The sequence below is a fragment of the Nerophis ophidion genome, linkage group LG15 (assembly GCF_033978795.1).
Source record: "Nerophis ophidion isolate RoL-2023_Sa linkage group LG15, RoL_Noph_v1.0, whole genome shotgun sequence".
In the NCBI taxonomy this organism is placed as follows: domain Eukaryota; kingdom Metazoa; phylum Chordata; class Actinopteri; order Syngnathiformes; family Syngnathidae; genus Nerophis; species Nerophis ophidion.
In genome coordinates this window covers 45,572,262-45,591,343 of record NC_084625.1, presented here as the reverse complement: position 1 = coordinate 45,591,343, position 19,082 = coordinate 45,572,262, and the positions used below count along the sequence as shown (strand labels likewise).

The 19,082-nt window shown below is 40.7% G+C and overlaps 1 protein-coding gene and 1 long non-coding RNA gene across 4 annotated transcripts in view; one reads left to right on the top strand and one right to left on the bottom strand.

The window, feature by feature from the left end:
• The window catches only part of shha (sonic hedgehog signaling molecule a), a 32,916-nt gene extending 26,363 nt beyond the window's left edge, over positions 1-6,553 (bottom strand). The window contains exon 1 of the mRNA XM_061922251.1: positions 5,911-6,553. Within this exon, the coding sequence (XP_061778235.1) occupies positions 5,911-6,213 (303 nt within the window). The 5' untranslated portion in view covers positions 6,214-6,553. The remainder of the gene's footprint in view (positions 1-5,910) is intronic.
• LOC133569710 (uncharacterized) overlaps positions 1-18,834 on the top strand; it is a 63,818-nt gene extending 44,984 nt beyond the window's left edge. For 2 of the 3 annotated variants that reach the window (XR_009809855.1, XR_009809856.1), the window contains exon 3: positions 18,476-18,834. This is a non-coding gene — a long non-coding RNA (uncharacterized LOC133569710). The remainder of the gene's footprint in view (positions 1-18,475) is intronic. The other variant, XR_009809857.1, reaches the window with a different exon arrangement.
• The last annotated feature ends 248 nt before the right edge of the window (positions 18,835-19,082 follow it).

Here is a 19,082-nt window from a genome sequence, read left to right as displayed (position 1 = left end):
GTCGGAGAAAGTTATGCATGTAAACAAACTAGGGTGAGTTCATGGACTGTCTAAATTAGTAGGACAAAACGGCGCTCGCCAAATACTCGAATCAGTAAAGCATGTTTAATACAAACAGTACGTTCTTTATAGCAACTACGGAGGTTTGGTCATGTTTGTCCTCCTACAGAAACAATATTAAAACAAAAAATATGTTTTTTGTCCCCTCATCTTTTTCCATTTTTCATATATTTTTTAAAAAGCTCCAGAGAGCCACTAGGGCGGCGCTGGAGCCGCGGGTTGCCGACCCCCGGGCTATATAAAGAAACATTGATTGATTGATTGATTGAGAATTACACTCAACAACAACAACACATCAGTTGCATACTATAATTACTGGTTTGCAAAAAATATTTTTAACCTAAGTAGGTGAAATTAGATTATCTCCCACAGCACACCAGACTGTGTCTCACAGCACACTAGTGTGCCGCGGCGCAGTGGTTGAAAATCACTGTTCTAGAGGGACAAGACGGTAAACTCTTATGTGCATACACAGGTGCATAATGTTCGACATATGCAGCATTTATATGACGTTTCCCTTTCTTTTCATGTGTTTTACCTTTTTTTTGGGGGGAGGGGGGGGGGATTTACCATCCACGCCACTTTCCCGTTTGTGGTATGAATAATATCCGATAGAGCAGTGGTTCTCAAATGGGGGTACTTGAAGGTATGCCAAGGGGTACGTGAGATTTTTAAGAAATATTCTAAATGTAGCAACAATTCAAAAATTCTTTATAAATTGAATAATACTTCAATAAAATATGAATGTATGTTCATAAACTGTGAAAAAAAAATGAAACAATGCAATATTCAGTGTTGACAGCTAGATTTTTTCGTGGACATGATCCATAAATATTAATGTTTTTTTTGTGAAGAAATGTTTGGAATGAAGTTGATGAATCCAGATGGATCTCTATTACAATCCCCAAAGAGGGCACTTTAAGTTGATGATTACTTCTATGTGTAGAAATCTTTATTTATCATTGAATCACTTGTTTATTTTTCAACAAGTTTTTAGTTATTTTTAACTAAATTTTTAGTTATATCTTTTTTTCAAAATAGTTCAAGAAAGACCACTACAAATAAGCAATATTTTATCACTATTATACAATTCAATCAATCAGAAACTGATGACATAGTGCTGTATTTTACTTCTTTATCTCTTTTTTTTTTCCAACCAAAAATGCTTTACTCTGATTAGGGGGTACTTGAATTAAAAAAAAAATTCACAGGGGGTACATCACTGAAAAAAGGTTGAGAACCACTGCACTAGTGTGCCGCGGCACAGTGGTTGAAAATCACTGTTCTAGAGGGACAAGACGGTAAACTCCTATGTGCATGCATGCGCATACACAGGTGCATCATTTTCGACATATGCAACATTTATATGACGTTTCCCTTTCTTTTCATGTGTTTTACCTTTTTTTTTTTTTTGTGGACTTACCATCCACGCCCGTTTGTGGCATGAATCATATCCGATGGAGCCTTGCTGCTGAATAAGAAGGCCATATATATGTTTTAAATCCTCTTTCAGGCGCGATCACCGTGTTGTGATGTTAGGAAGTGAGCGTCGCCAAGGAACATCTCGGTTCAAGCGAGCTGGCCATGAAATATTGATAAGAGCCCGCATTCGCTTCACTGCTCTATAACATAAAATGCACCGCCACCATCATTTGTGGCATCTTGTTTTTTGTTTTTTTTAATTCTCACCAAGCACTTTTGTCACGTGCCGCGCGGCAACACGCGTGGCGGCAAAACGCGATCAATAATAATCCCCTCAATAATTGTTCATGATCGGCGTGGAGAGGAGCGAGATAACTTGTGTCCTGCAGTGAAAGATCCACGGGGATTATTATTATTATTTAAATTTTTTTTTTTTTTTTTTTTTTTAGCACAACTTTTATTCTTATTTCCACGCGTGTGCGTGTAGATGTCTTCTCGCTTTATGAGCACATCACACTTGTAGAATGCGTGTACGCACACGCACGCGTTCGAAGACGGTTAAAGCGACGTCCTTTTATTAATTCATCAGGGCGTGTGCCGCGAATCAAGCCCAATTCCACGCACTCACGCAAACAAAAATCTATATAACCTTTTTTTTTTTGACACGAACAAATTCGTTTCCGGTGTCTTGAATTTTCACGCCAAAAATAAAAAAAATTAATGAATATATTTCTGTGTGGAGTTTGCGTGTTCTCGCCGTGACTGCGTGGGTTCCCTCCGGCTTGGTCCCACCGCCCAAAAAAAAAAAAAAAAAAAGCACCTGGAAATATGTTGATTGGCAACATTAAAATGGTCCCTAGTGTGTCAATGTCTATCTGTGTTGGCCCTGTGATGAGGTGGCGACTTGTCCAGGGTGTACACCGCCTTCCGCTCGAATGCAGCAGTGATAGGCTCCAGCACCACCCGAAAGGGACAAGCGGTATAAAAAAATTGGATGGATGGATGGATGGAATATTCACCCAATACCGCGGCGCCACGCATCCGTGCGCCCACGCAGCGTTCGTGCGTAAAAGCGCGCCGCGCGTCACGACAAGTAGTGAAGTAAAAAGTATTCCTTTTCTTCTTCAAAAAGAAAGAAAAAAACAAATTTGAGAGTGTTTTTAATTGCGCAGTGACTATAAATAACAATAATAAACATTTTAGGAGGTGAAGACTGCGTGGAAATATCTGGCAATTTTCCCCCTTTTTTTTTTTCCTCACCGATATTTTTAATGTCACGCCCCTTTCCTCATCATCACATTTTTGAAGATGATCCACTACGGACTGGACTCTCACACTATTAACTATAGATCCACTCCACGTCCATGGTCACCCATGTTGGGGGTCCCCCCCCCAACCCCCCCCCCCCCCACACACACACACCCCCACATATGTGGTCCCCGCCAAGATTTTCTCATTGTTATCCCATTGGGTTGAGTTTTTCCTTGCCCTAATGTGGGGGGTCCGAACCGAAAATGTCGTCGTGGCTTGGGCAGCCCTTTGAGACACTCGTGATTTAGGGCTATATGAGAAAAAACTTTGTTTGATTACCGTATGTCCTCGAATTGCCGCAGGGCATATAGTATGCACCTGTCTTGAATTACTGCCGGGTCAAACTCGCTTCGCAAAAATAATTAGCGCATGGTCAAGATCGTGACGTCACGAGTGAAACTTCCCCTGTCATCATTTTCAAAACGGAGGAGGCTGATTTCAATACCGGTAGTTTGAAATCGCATAAAGTGAAGAAAATTAAGAGAAATTCAGTAGGATTTAAGGCCCAAGCTTACATCACACTCAAATTTTTACGGCATGCCTTTGGTAAGTGACGGAGTGAGAAGAGGTTTTAAAATAATTAGCGCATGCTTACTTCTACCGCATGCCTTTGGTAAGCGCAAATAGTGAGAAGAAGTTTTAAATTCAAGGAAATACGGTAGCAACAATTCAAAAATCCTATATATTTATTGAATAATATTTCAACAAAAACTGTGAAAAGAAATGCAACAATGCAATATTCATTTTTGCGGACATGTTCCATAAATATTGATGTTAAACATTTCTTTTTTTTTGTGAAGAAATGTTTACAATTTTAGATGGATCTCTATTACAATCCCCAAAGAGGGGCACTTTAAGTTGATGATTACTTCTAGAAATCTTTATTTATTATTGAATCACTTGTTTATTTTTCAACAAGTTTTTAGTCATTTTTATATCTTTTTTCCCAAATAGTTCAAGAAAGACCAATTGAGCAATATTTTGCATTGTTATACAATTTAATACATCAGAAACTGATGACATCGTGCTTTATTTTACTTCTTTATCTCTTTTTTTCAACCAAAAATGCTTTGCTCTGATTAGGGGGTACTTGAATTAAAAAAATGCTCACAGGAGGTATGAAAAAGGTTGAGAACCACTGCCCTAGAAGGGGGGGTTTGCCCACATATGCAGTCCTCTCCAAGGTTTCTCATATAGTCATCATTGTCACTGTCACCGACATCCCACCGGGGTGAGTTTTTCCTTGCCCTTATGTGGGCTCTACCGAGGATGTCGTTGTGGTTTGTGCGGCCCTATGAGACACTTGTGATTTAGGGCTATGAACTTTGATTGATTGATTGATTGATTGATATAACGGTATACAATGTTGGTGGTGTTTACTTGAGTCATATTGCAGTCCACACACACCTCTTGTGTGTGACTGCCATCATGTTGCACACTTGTGATTTATGACTATATATTTTAATTGATTGATTGATTGATTGATATAACGGTATACAATGTTGGTGGTGTTTACTTGAGTCATATTGCAGTCCACACATATCTCTTGTGTGTGACTGCCATCATATTGCACACTCATGATTTATGGCTATATATTTTAATTGATTGATTGATTGATTGATTGATTGATTGATTGATTGATATACCGGTATACAATGTTGGTGTTGTTTACTTGAGTCATATTGAAGTCCACACATATCTCTTGTGTGTGACTGCCATCATATTGCACACTCGTGATTTATGGCTATATATTTTAATTGATTGATTGATTGATTGATATAACGGTATACAATGTTGGTGGTGTTTACTTGAGTCATATTGCAGTCCACACATATCTCGTGTGTGTGACTGCCATCATATTGCACACTCGTGATTTATGGCTATATATTTTAATTGATTGATTGATTGATTGATATAACGGTATACAATGTTGGTGGTGTTTACTTGAGTCATATTGCAGTCCACACATATCTCGTGTGTGTGACTGCCATCATATTGCACACTCGTGATTTATGGCTATATATTTTAATTAAATGATTGATTGATTGATTGATATACCGGTATACAATGTTGGTGTTGTTTACTTGAGTCATATTGAAGTCCACACATATATCTTGTGTGTGACTGCCATCATATTGCACACTTGTGATTTATGGCTATATATTTTAATTGATTGATTTGATTGATTGATATACCGGTATACAATGTTGGTGTTGTTTACTTGAGTCATATTGCAGTCCACACATATCTCGTGTTTGTGACTGCCATTGTATTGCACATTCGTGATTTATGGCTGTATATTTTAATTGATTGATTGATTGTTTGATTGATATACCGGTATACAATGTTGGTGATATTTACTTGAGTCATATTGCAGTCCACACATATCTCTTGTGTGTGACTGACGTCATATTGCACACTTGTGATTTATGGCGATATATTTTAATTGATTGATTGATTGATTGATTGATTGATTGATTGTTTGTTTGATATACCGGTATACAATGTTGGTGATATTTACTTGAGTCATATTGCAGTCCACACATATCTCTTGTGTGTGACTGCCATCATATTGCACACTTGTGATTTATGGCGATATATTTTAATTGATTGATTGATTGATTGATTGATATACCGGTAAACAATGTTGGTGTTGTTTACTTGAGTCATATTGCAGTCCACACATATCTCGTGTGTGTGACTGCCATCATATTGCACACCCGTGATTTATGGCTGTATATTTTAATTGATTGATTGATTGATTGATCATCACAATCGATCCAAATTACGCACAGAGAAGAAGAAAAAACAGTATTCTGGATTCACAAAAATGTGCGTTTTTGTCCCTCTCTCTGTCCAATTGCGGGGGTCCCCTTTTGTCTTTTCAAGTCCACTATAAATAAGGCGTGGGGTGTAAATAAAAATCCCCCCTGCAGCCCCCCGGTCATAAATGTGAGTTAAACGCAGAGAGCAGGAGGAGGATACAAATATAGATATGAGCAGGAGGTGGATATGAATATTTCATCTTGTCCTTCCATGCAGTCCCGGTCCGCACAGACCGGTGCAGGACTGGTGCGTTCAAGGCCCCCCCGGAGAGGAGAAGCGCGGGCGTCTTACCTGAGTCATGAGTCTGTCGGCGCCGGTGTTCTCCTCATCCTTGAAGATGATGTCCGTGTTGTAGTTGGGGGTGAGCTCTTTAAAGCGCTCCGAGTTGCGGGTGATCTTGCCCTCGTACCTGCCGCTGGCCCCCAGGGTCTTCTCGGCCACGTTGGGGATGAACTGCTTGTAGGCGAGAGGCGTGAGCTTCTTGGGGTGCCTCCTCCTGCCGTAGCCCCGGCCCGGCCCGCATCCCTCGCCGGGGGACACCAGCAAGGACGAGCCGATGACAGCCAGCAGGACTATTCTGGTGCACATCTGCATGGTTTTATTTATTTATTATTATTATTTTGAGTGACAAGGAGGGGTTGGGGGGAGGGCGTGCGTCCTTCAGGAGGTGGCCGCCTCTCGGTGCGCCTGTGCCGGCTCTCTCCGCGCCCTCGCCGCCCTCTGGTCTTCTAGCGTGGCAGGTGCGGAAAGGAAGGTCTCGCACGCACGTCCGCCGGCCACATCCAAGCCTCGTCTCTTGCAGCAAGGGGGGAGGGAAAAAAATAAATTAAAAAAAAATTAAAAAAAAGATCTTTCACTTGACTTTCATGGAGTCCACGCACCTCCCCCGCTTAAAAAAAAAAAAGCAAAGCGGCGCGTCTTTTTAGTGGAGCTGCAGACCTCCTGAGTGAGAGAGCCGCTTTTACTGCTTTGTATTATAGCAGCGATCTATAGCAGGGGAGGGACTTGATTGGCTGCCTCCTCCTGGGAGAGCACCAAAAAAAAAAAAAAAAAAAAAAAAGCCCTTAAAAGATGTCTTCTTGCACCTGAGTGGGAGGGAGGGGCTCCTCTTCATGGGAAAACATCAATTATAAAGCACCTCCTCCTCTTTCTGCCCAACTTTCCTCCTGGACAGCTCCTGCCTGTCAGTCTTTTCTGGAGCCCTGCTCACGTGACCACGGCTCACGATCCGCGATAATATCGCGATAGAGTGCTGCGATATTTACGGTGATTTTTAACAGCAAATTCCTGTAAAACTTTCATTTAATGCTGACGTTTGCTCTGTGAAACAAAAAAAATATATATAAATGTATATATTTGTTGTTTTTTTTACCTTAGTAGTATTTTTTCCATTTACAGTAATACACTGTAAAAAAAAAATAAAAAATAAATAAAAAAAGTGCGATGAGGTGGCGACTTGTCCAGGGTGTAGACCGCCTTCCGCCCGATTGTAGCTAAGATAGGCGCCAGCGCCTTCCGCGACCCCAAAAAGGAATAAGCGGTAGGAAATGGATGGATGGATGGCACTGTAAAAAAGTTTTTTTTTTTTTTAAAAACGTTAATTTTCTGGGTTAAAAAAAAAGGCAGCCCTGTTGCCAAAATTTTACTATAAAAATAAAAGTGGTGGCATTTTTCCATTTACAGTAATACACTGTAAAAAAAAAAAAAAAAAAAAAAGTGCGATAAGGTGGCGACTTGTCCAGGGTGTATGCTGCCTTCCGCCCGATTGTAGCTAAGATAGGCGCCAGCGCCTTCCACGACCCCAAAAAGGAATAAGCGGTAGGAAATGGATGGATGGATGGCACTGTAAAAAAGTTTTTGTTTTTTTTTTTAAACGTAAATTTTCTGGGTTAAAAAAAAAGGCAGCCCTGTTGCCAAAATTTTACTGTACAAATAAAAGTGGTGGCATTTTTCCATTTACAGTAATACACTGTAAAAAAAAGTAAAAAAAAAAAACATTGATTTTCGAAATTAAAAAAAAGGCAGCTCAGTTGCCAAAATTTTACTGTAAAAATAAAAGTGGTAGCATTTTCCCATTTACAGTAATAAACTGTAAAAAAGTTTTTTTTTTTTTTAAACTTTGATTTTCTGAGTTAAAAAAAGGCAGTTCAGTGACCAATATTTTACTGTAAAAATAAAAGTTTTAGCATTTTTCCAATTATAGTAATGCACTGTAAAAAAGTTTTTTAAAAAACATTGATTTTCTGAGTTTAAAAAAAAGGCAGCTCAGTTGCCAAAATTTACTGTAAAAATAAAAGTGGTAGCATTTTCCCATTCACAGTAATACACTGTAAAAAGTGTTTGTTTTTTTTACTTTGATTTTCTGAGTTTAAAAAAGAGGCAGCTCAGTTGCCAAAATTTTACTGTAAAAATAAAAGTGGTGTCATTTTTCCAATTACAGTAATACACTGTAATAAAATATTTTTTTAAATTTTGATTTTCTGAGTTTAAAAAAAAGGCAGCTCAATTGCCAAAATGTTACTGTAAAAATAAAAGTGGTAGCATTTTCCCATTCACAGTAATACACTGTAAAACGTTGTTTTGTTTTTTAAACTTTGATTTTCTGAATTTAAAAAAAAAAGGCAGCTCAGTTGCCAAAATTTTACTGTAAAAATAAAAGTGGTAGCATTTTATCATTCACAGTAATACACTGTAAAACTTGTTTTTTTTAAACTTTGATTTTCTGAGTTTAAAAAAAGAGGCATCTCGGTTTGCCAAAATTTTACTGTAAAAATAAAAGTGGTAGCATTTTCCCATTTACTATAATATAAATAAATAAATAAATGGGTTGTACTTGTATAGCGCTTTTCTACCTTCAAGGTACTCAAAGCGCTTTGACACTACTTCCACATTTACCCATCCACACACACATTCACACACTGATGGAGGGAGCTGCCATGCAAGGCGCCAACCAGCAACCATCAGGAGCAAGGGTGAAGTGTCTTGCTCAGGACACAACGGACGTGACGAGGTTGGTTCTAGGTGGGATTTGAACCAGTGACCCTCGGGTTGCGCACGGAAACTCTCCCACTGCGCCACGCCGTCCCATAATACACTGTAAAAAAGTATTTTTTTTAAATGGTTGATTTTCTGAGTTTAAAAAAACGACAGTTCAGTTGCCAAAATTTTACTGTAGAAATAAAAGTGGTGTCATTTGTTTCAGTTACAGTAATACACTGTAAAAAAATATATTTTTTTAAAAGTTGATTTTCTGAGTGAAAAAAAATCTAAATTGTCAAAATTTTACTGTAAAAATAAAAGTGGTAGCATTTTTCCATTTACAGTAATACACTGTAAAAAAGTTTTTTAAAAAAACGTTGATTTTCTGAGTTTGAAAAAAGAGGCAGCTCAGTTGCCAAAATTTTACTGTAAAAATAAATGTGGTAGCATTTTTCCATTCACAGTAATACACTGTAAAAAAGTTTTTTTTTTTTTTTAAAACATTGATTTTCTGAGTAAAAAAGAAAGGCAGCTCAGTTGCCAAAATTTTACTGTAAAATAAGTGGTGTCCTTTTTCCAATTACAGTAATACACTGTATAAAATATTTTTTTAAAAAGTTGATTCTCTGAGTTAAAAAAAAGCATCTCAATTGCCAAAATTTTACTGTAAAAATAAAAGTGGTAGCATTTTTCCATTTACAGTAGTACACTGTAAAAAGTTTTTTTTTTTAAAAACTTTGATTTTCTGAGTTAAAAAAAGGCAGTTCAGTGACCAATATTTTACTGTAAAAATAAAAGTTTTAGCATTTTTACATTTATAGTAATACACTGTAAGAAAGTTTTTTTTTAAAACATTGATTTTCTGAGTTTAAAAAAAAGGTAGCTCAGTTGCCAAAATTTTATTCTAAAAATAAAAGTGGTAGCATTTTCCCATTTACAGTAATACATTGTAAAAAAGTTTTTTTTTTTTAAAGTTGATTTTCTGAGTTTAAAAAAAGGCAGCCCTGTTGCCAAAATTTTACTGTAAAAATAAAAGTGGTGTAATTTTTCCAATTACAGTAATACACTGTAAAAAAATATTTTTTTAAAAGTTGATTTTCTGAGTTTAAATAAAGCATCTCTATTGCCAAAATTTTACTGTAAAATTAAAAGTGGTAGCATTTTTCCATTTACAGTAATACACTGTAAAAAAAGTTTGAAAAAAACAAACTGTTGATTTTCTGGGTTTAAAAAAAGACAGCTCAGTTGCCAAAATTTTACTGTAAAAATAAAAATGGTAGCATTTTTCCATTTACAGTAATACACTGTATTTTTTTAAATGATTTTTCTGATTAGAGGAAAAAAAGGCAGCTCAGTTGCCAAAATTTTACAGTAACAGGGTTTTTCATTTTACTGTAAGTCGGTGTATAAACCACCGTTTGGTGCTGAAGCCTATCTCATGTTACTGTAAAATTCTTGTGACTGTGCTGCCAGTAAAATCTAACAAGTGAACTTGAATGGAAAAATGCTAGCACTTTTGTTTTTACAGTAAAAATCGAGCGACGAAGCTGTAATTTTTTCATAATTTAAATTTTTTTTTACCGTAAAATCTGTGGTCATTGTGATTACAGTTTTTTTTTATTCAAAGTGTTGTTATTCTTTCAGCATATTTATGTGTGCCCGGCCATAAGTACAACACGGAATGTACAGATGATCAAAAGTCTTTATGTGTCACAAGTTACATTAGCAACTACGTATTTGACAATCTCGGCAGGAACATAAAAGTCCACATTTTTAATCATTGATATGACTAATAAGCAGCACAAGTACCTAATGCCTCTTTCTTAACATGGCACATAGCTCCGCCTCTATCTTAACATGGCACATAGCTCCGCCTCTATCTTAACATGGCACATAGCTCCGCCTCTATCTTAACATGGCACATACCTCCGCCTCTATCATAACATGGCACATAGTTCCGCATCTATCTTAACATGGCACATAGTTCCGCCTCTATCATAACATGGCACATAGTTCCGCCTCTATCATAACATGGCACATAGCTCCGCCTCTATCATAACATGGCACATAGCTCCGCCTCTATCTTAACATGGCACATAGCTCCGCCTCTATCTTAACATGGCACATAGCTCCGCCTCTATCATAACATGGCACATAGTTCCGCCTCTATCTTAACATGGCACATAGCTCCGCCTCTATCTTAACATGGCACATAGTTCCGCCCCTATCTTAACATGGCACATAGCTCCGCCTCTATCTTTACATGGCACATAGCTCCGCCTCTATCTTAACATGGCACATAGCTCCGCCTCTATCATAACATGGCACATAGCGCCGCCTCTATCATAACATGGCACATAGTTCCGCCTCTATCATAACATGGCACATAGCTCCGCCACTATCTTAACATCGCACCTAGCTCCGCCTCTTATCTTAACATGGCACATAGCTCCGCCTCTTATCTTAACATGGCACATAGCTCCACCTCTATCTTAGCATGGCACATAGTTTTGCCTCTATCTTAACATGGCACATAGTTCCGCCTCGATCTTAACATGGCACATAGCTCCGCCTCTATCATAACATGGCACATAGCGCCGCCTCTATCATAACATGGCACATAGTTCCGCCTCTATCATAACATGGCACATAGCTCCGCCACTATCTTAACATCGCACCTAGCTCCGCCTCTTATCTTAACATGGCACATAGCTCCGCCTCTATCTTAACATGGCACATAGCTTTGCCTCTATCTTAGCATGGCACATAGCTTTGCCTCTATCTTAACATGGCACATAGTTCCGCCTCGATCTTAACATGGCACATAGCTCCGCCTCTATCATAACATGGCACATAGCTCCGCCTCTATCTTAACATGGCACATAGCTCCGCCTCTATCTTAACATGGCACATAGCTCCGCCTCTATCATAACATGGCACATAGTTCCGCCTCTATCTTAACATGGCACATAGCTCCGCCTCTATCTTAACATGGCACATAGTTCCGCCCCTATCTTAACATGGCACATAGCTCCGCCTCTATCTTAACATGGCACATAGCTCCGCCTCTATCTTAACATGGCACATAGCTCCGCCTCTATCATAACATGGCACATAGCGCCGCCTCTATCATAACATGGCACATAGTTCCGCCTCTATCATAACATGGCACATAGCTCCGCCACTATCTTAACATCGCACCTAGCTCCGCCTCTTATCTTAACATGGCACATAGCTCCGCCTCTTATCTTAACATGGCATATAGCTCCACCTCTATCTTAGCATGGCACATAGTTTTGCCTCTATCTTAACATGGCACATAGTTCCGCCTCGATCTTAACATGGCACATAGCTCCGCCTCTATCATAACATGGCACATAGCGCCGCCTCTATCATAACATGGCACATAGTTCCGCCTCTATCATAACATGGCACATAGCTCCGCCACTATCTTAACATCGCACCTAGCTCCGCCTCTTATCTTAACATGGCACATAGCTCCGCCTCTATCTTAACATGGCACATAGCTTTGCCTCTATCTTAGCATGGCACATAGCTTTGCCTCTATCTTAACATGGCACATAGTTCCGCCTCGATCTTAACATGGCACATAGCTCCGCCTCTATCTTAACATGGCACATAGCTCCGCCTCTATCATAACATGGCACATAACTCCGCCTCTATCATAACATGGCACATAGCTCCGCCTCTATCATAACATGGCACATAGCTCCGCCTCTATCTTAACATGGCACATAGTTCCGCCTCTATCATAACATGGCAAATAGCTCCGCCTCTATCATAACATGGCACATAGTTCCGCCTCTATCATAACATGGCACATAGTTCCGCCTCTATCTTAACATGGCACATAGCTCCGCCTCTATCATAACATAGCACATAGTTCCGCCGCTATCTTAACATGGCACATAGTTCCGCATCTATCATAACATGGCACATAGCTCCGCCTCTATCTTAACATGGCACATAGCTCCGCCTCTATCATAACATGGCACATAGCTCCGCCTCTATCATAACATGGCACATAGCTCCGCCTCTATCATAACATGGCACATAGCTCCGCCTCTATCTTAACATGGCACATAGATCCGCCTCTATCTTAACATGGCACATAGCTCTGCCTCTATCATAACATGGCACATAGCTCCGCCTCTATATAGCCCTAAATCACAAGTGTCTCAAAGGGCTGCACAAGCCACAACAACATCCTCGGTTCAGAGCCCACATAAGGGCAAGGAAAAACTCACAACCCAATGGGATGTCAATGTGAATTACTATGAGAAACCTTAGAGATGACCGCAGATGTGGGTGACACCCTTTTCTTGCCTGGAAAAGGGTGGAGTGCCATCTCCGGGTTGGGGAGTAGACCCTGCCCCAAGAGGAGGAGTTCAAGTACCTCGGAGTTTTGTTCAAGAGTGAGGGAAGAGTGGATCGTGAGATCGACAGGCGGATCGGTGCGGCGTCTTCAGTAATGCGGACGTTGTACCGATCCGTTGTGGTGAAGAAGGAGCTGAGCCGGAAGGCAAAGTTCTCAATTTACCGGTCGATCTACGTTCCCATCCTCACCTATGGTCATGAGCTTTGGGTCATGACCGAAAGGACAAAATCACGGGTACAAGCGGCCGAAACTCAAAGTAGGAGCTCAAGTAAAGCCCCTGCTCCTCCACATGGAGAAGAGCCAGATGAGGTGGTTCCCTAGGGAGGTGTTTCGGGCACGTCCGACCGGTAGGAGGCCACGGGCAAGACCCAGGACACGTTGGGAAGACTATGTCTCCCGGCTGGCCTGGGAACGCCTTGGGATAGCCCGGGAGGAGCTGGACGAAGTGGCTGGGGAGAGGGAAGTCTGGTCTTACCTGCTTAGGCTGCTGCCCCCGCGACCTGACCTCGGATAAGCGGAAGAAGATGGATGGATGGATGGATGGACCAGCAAATAGCGGTGATTTATAGGCCTTCTGAAATGAGATGTTCTTATTTAAACGGGGATATCAGGTCCATTCTATGTGTCATACTTGATCATTTCGCGATATTGCCATATTTTTGCTGAAAGGATTTAGTAGAGAACATCCACGATAAAGTTCACAACTTTTGGTCGCTAATAAAAAAGCTTCGCCTGTACCGGAAGTAGCAGACGATGTGCGCGTGACGTCACGGGTTGTGGAGCTCCTCACATTCTCACATTGTTTACAATCATGGCCACCAGCAGCCAGAGCGATTCAGACCGAGAAGGCGACGATTTCCCCATTGTTTTGAGCGAGGATGAAAGATTCGTGAATGAGGAAAGTGAAAGTGAAGGACTAGAAAAAAAAAAGAGGCAAGGGCAGTGGGAGCGATTCCGATGTTATTAGACACATTTACTAGGATAATTCTGGAAAATCCCTTATCTGCTTATTGTGTTACTAGTGTTTTAGTGAGATTATATGGTGGTCATACCTGAAAGTCGAAGGGGTGTGGCCACGGGTGTGGTGACCTCTAGTGTCTCTGAGGGAAGCAACGTTTCTCGACGAGGCAAGGCAGCTGGTCGGGCCGGGCTGAGATTATTTTTTTTTCCGTCTTTCGGGACGGCGTGGCGCAGTGGGAGAGTGGCCGTGCACAACCCGAGTGTCCCTGGTTCAAATCCCTCCTAGTACCAACCTCGTCACGTCCGTTGTGTCCTGAGCAAGACACTTCACCCTTGCTCCTGATGGGTGCTGGTTGGCGCCTTGCATGGCAGCTCCGTCCATCAATGTGTGAATGTGTGTGTGAATGGGTAAATGTGGAAGTAGTGTCAAAGCGCTTTGAGTACCTTGAAGGTAGAAAAGCGCTATACAAGTACAACCCATTTATCATTTATCATTTATTTCTCCACGGTGGAAGTATCAGACGGTCGGGGGCAGCCGGTGGCGGCTGGTGGGAGGAGGCAAAAGAGTCCGCAGCTGCATGAGGAATCACGCAAGCTCTCCGCTCATGTCTACGGTAACAGCCATCTTATTAGCACCATTTTTTCACCAAAACCTGCCGGTTGACATGTGGTAGGGAACCATGTTCGCTTAAACTCTCTGTTCCATATTAAAACTTCACCGTCATCTTTCGGGAATGTAAACAAGGAAACACCGGCTGTGTTTGTGTGGCTAAAGGCGGCCGCAATACACCGCTTCCCACCTACAGCTTTCTTCTTTGACGTCTCCTTTATTAATTGAACAAATTGCAAAAGATTCAGCAACACAGATGTCCAGAATATTCTGTAGTTATGGGATTAAAGCAGACTACTTATAGCCGGGATCGGTGCTTGACCAAAATCCGCGACGTCACACGTCATACTCGTCATCACACCGTGATGTTTTCAGCAGGATAATTCGCGCGAAATTTAAAATTGCGATTTAGTAAACTAAAAAGGCCGTATTGGCATGTGTTGCAATGTTAATATTTCATCATTGATATATAAACTATCAGACTGCGTGGTGGGTAGTAGTGGCTTTCAGTAGGCCTTTAGTCACCAGAATTGTTATGGAAAAAATAACATTGATACTGTTTTTTAATTTACAGTGATTCAGTGAAGTAAATTTTATGATAAAATCCTGGAGACTGAGCTGCCAGTTTTTCACTGTAAAATTCACAGATTTATTTTCTCAAATTTTTTTCTTCTACACGGTATCGAATGTCACTATCAGACTGCGTGGTCGGTAGTAGTGGCTTTCAGTAGGCCTTTAATGGCTGCTAGCCTTGTTGTTGTTAGTGTGTCATTAAACTTCATCCTGGCTGACCTCCACCTTGGCTCGTCGGCCGACTACCTGCCACTGGTCGACGACCGCCAATAATGGTGTTGACGCTTATTGGCAAGTGCACCGCGGCCTCTGACGAATCACGCAAACAATGTCTTTAAAAAAATGTTTTTTAAAGTTTGTCCCTACCCTATCAAACCTGTAGCAGGCTATCAGTCCGTACTGTTATAGTATGTTTCAAACAGAACACTTCTGTCAGTACACTTCAATAAGTATACTGTCTACACCAGACATGGGCTTTTATATCTGGCCCACCGGACATTCCCAAATAATTTTTTTTGTAAGAATCAAAACTGTAGCTGCCATTATGATGTGCGTTGATGTTTTCTAATGATCAAAAGTCTTCAACTACCCTATTTCCTTGAATTGCCGCCGGGTATATAGTATGCGCCTGCCTAGAATTACTGCCGGATAAAACTTGTTTCGCAAAATAATTAGCGCGTGCTTAGCATTACCGCCGGCTCAGGATTAATGCCGGGTCAAACTTGTTTCGCAAAATATTATTTTTATTAGCGCATGTCTAGAATTTCCGTCGGGTCAAACTCGTTTCGCAAAATAATTAGCATATGCCTAGAATTTCCACCGGGTCAAACTCGTCACGTCACGAATGAGACTTCACCTGTCATCATTTTCAAAATGTCACACCTATGGACCATGTTTTGTTTTGTCATGTTATGTTTTGATTTTGGACATTCAGTCACGTTTTGCACTTCCTGGTTTTGTCTGTTTCCATGCCTGCTCATTAGTTTTCACCTGTCGCGTCCCTGTTCTCAGCCTCACACCTGTTTTCACTAATGATCATAGCTATTTAAGTCACTCTTTTTCTTGTCTTCGTCCTGGGATCTTCTCACACGCTACCCATGCTGCACCTCTTTCACGCCCTCGTTTATCTGCTTCATGCCTTGCTACGCTGTTCCTTTTGTCCAAGTAAGTCTTTGTTTATAGTTCATAGCCAATTGTTTTTGTGCAGTCCGTTAGTTTATGTCCATCATTTCATGCCATCGAGCAGGTGTTTTTGTTTCACGTTTGTACTGTTTAGCCAAGTTTCTTCCTCCATTGTGAGCGCTTTTTGTTGTTTGTTTGTTTATTAAATAAATGTCATGTACTCATGTCCACGCCTCGCTCGTGCTGATCCTCATCTGCATCGGGGAAAAAAATCCATGTTCAAGCCTAGTTGTGACACAAAATGGAGGAGGCTGATTTCAATCATTAGAAATCGCATACAGGGAAGAAGATTAAGAGCTATTCAGTAGGATTTAAGGTCCAAGCTATTGAATATGCTAAAAAGAACAGTAAGCAGCTATGTTTTATTAATATACCGTAGCTGCGTGTGTCAAAAATTAGTCATTAAGTGACTCCCGCCTCCTGGTGGTAGAGGGTGCTAGTGATCCTCCTTGCGACAACTCGGCTGCAGAAGAAGTGACAACAAGCAGCAAGAGTGAGCAGCGATCGTTTATTTTTTCCTCTCGCTTGCACTTTTAACATGGAGGATCACATATCTAAAATAAAACAGTTTTCTAAACTGGACTTTCAATCGAAGCAGGAGGTAATAAAGGAAGATCTCCATCGAGACAGAGAGACTTTTAAAACTGAAGAAAGATAAGGAAGACTTCTATAAACGAGTCATCGATGCTTTTGATCAGAAGGAACTGTCATGGACTTCATTTATAAGTAAAGGTAAGACCATAATAACGTTTTTTTATATTAAATGTGCTTTACATGATGGTGTCCTTACATCACACTCAAATTTATAAGCGCAGGCCTAAATTTACCGCATGCCTTTGCTTTAGGGGCTGCGTATAAATCCCACATTATTGTCATGTACTTTCTGGGTGTCTCATCCAGTAGCAAATTTTAAATTCAACTCAGTTTTTTAAAGCAGTCCGTTTTTAGTATTCAATCAGACATTATTGTGAGGTTTTGTATTAGTGTTCCTAAAAATAGATATACCGGCCCCCAGATACATTAGTTTCTCAAAATTTGCCCCCCCCCCCCGAGTCAAAATAATAGCCCAGGCCTGGTCTACACCGTCTACACTGAGTCCCTTATTGGAAACCACAATCACAATATTTACTAGTGGTGTCAGGAAAAAAAATCGATTAACTTCCGAATCGCAATTCTTTTTGATTACGATTCTCAATTTATATAAAAAAAAAATGTTCAAGAATTGATTTATTTGAAGACGTCTATATTTTGTAACCTGCAACAATTTTTTTTTTTTAATAATATGATGTATATGCCAAATATTACCGGTATATTACTGTATTTTCCGGACTATAAGGCGCACTTAAAATCCTTTTTTTTCTCTCAAAACCCGCCTTAATGTATGGAATAATTCAGGTTTTGCTTAACGACCTCGAAGGTATTTTATTTGGTACATGGTGAAATGATAAATGTGACTAGTAGATGGCAGTCAAACATTAGAGATACGTGTAGACTGCATCATGACTCAAGTAAACAGGGACGGCGTGGCGCCTTTGGGAGTGTGGCCGTGCCAGCAACCTCAGAGTTCCTGGTTCGATCCCAACCTTCTACCAACCTCGTCACGTCCGTTGTGTCCTTGAGCAAGAGACTTCACCCTTGCTCCTGATGGGTCGTGGTTAGCGCCTTGCATTACAGCTCGCGCCATCAGTGTGTGTGTGTGAATGGGTGAATGTGGTAATAGTGTCCAAGCTTTTTGAGTTCCTTAAAAAGGTAAAAATACAAGTATAACCCATTTACCATTACTTAAAATCCTTTTTTTTTCTCTCAAAACTCGACATTGCGCCTTATAACCCGGTGCGCCTAATGTACAGAATAATTCGGGTTTTGTTTACCGACCTCGAAGGTATTTTATTTGATACATGGTGAAATTATAAATATGACCAGTAGATGGCAGTCAAACATTAGAGATTTATTGATTGAGACTTTTATTAGTAGATTGCACAGTACAGTACATATTCCGTACAATTGACCACTAAATGGTAACACCCGAATAAGTTTTTCAACTTGTTTGAGTCGGGGTCCACGTTAATCAATTCATAGTAAATTCATGGTAGATACGTGTAGACTGCAATATGACTTAAGTTAACAACACAACATTTTATATGTTTGTGGAGAGGAGCAGCGGGGCAGGGCACGCTGGAGCCCGGCCCAAGATGGCGGCAAGGAGGCGTAGAGGCGGGGCGTGCCGGGAGCGACGCTGCAATCTAATACAGGTGCGTGGATCGCGCACCGGCACACGATCAACTTATCTCCTCTGGCTGTATAAAAGGGCAGCAGCGGAGGAGGGTGAGACAGAAGGATGAGGAGAGCCCGCAGCAGAACCTGAAGAGCGAGAACAACAGAGAGCGAGACACGAGAGACGGAGACGCGGCCGGCTGAAAAGCGACCGAGGAGCGAGCAGCGGAGAAGGAACTGAAAAGCGACCATGCCGGAAGACAGCTTGCTATTGAAAAATAAACGAGAGTCAAACCTGCTCAATTAATGTCCTTCCTGAGTGGTCCATGGAACCCGCACGACGACAGCGTGAGTCGCTCACAATGTTCAATTGAAAATATACAACATTACACACGGCGCTCAAAAAATCTATTAAAACGTTTTAGTACGACTTTGGTAAGCTATGAAGCCGCACGGCTTTATGGATTGTACTGTGCCTCAACATACAGGTATTATTATGGTGTGTGTATAAGGTAAGTCGTATTATCTGGTGTTTTGTTTCCCAAT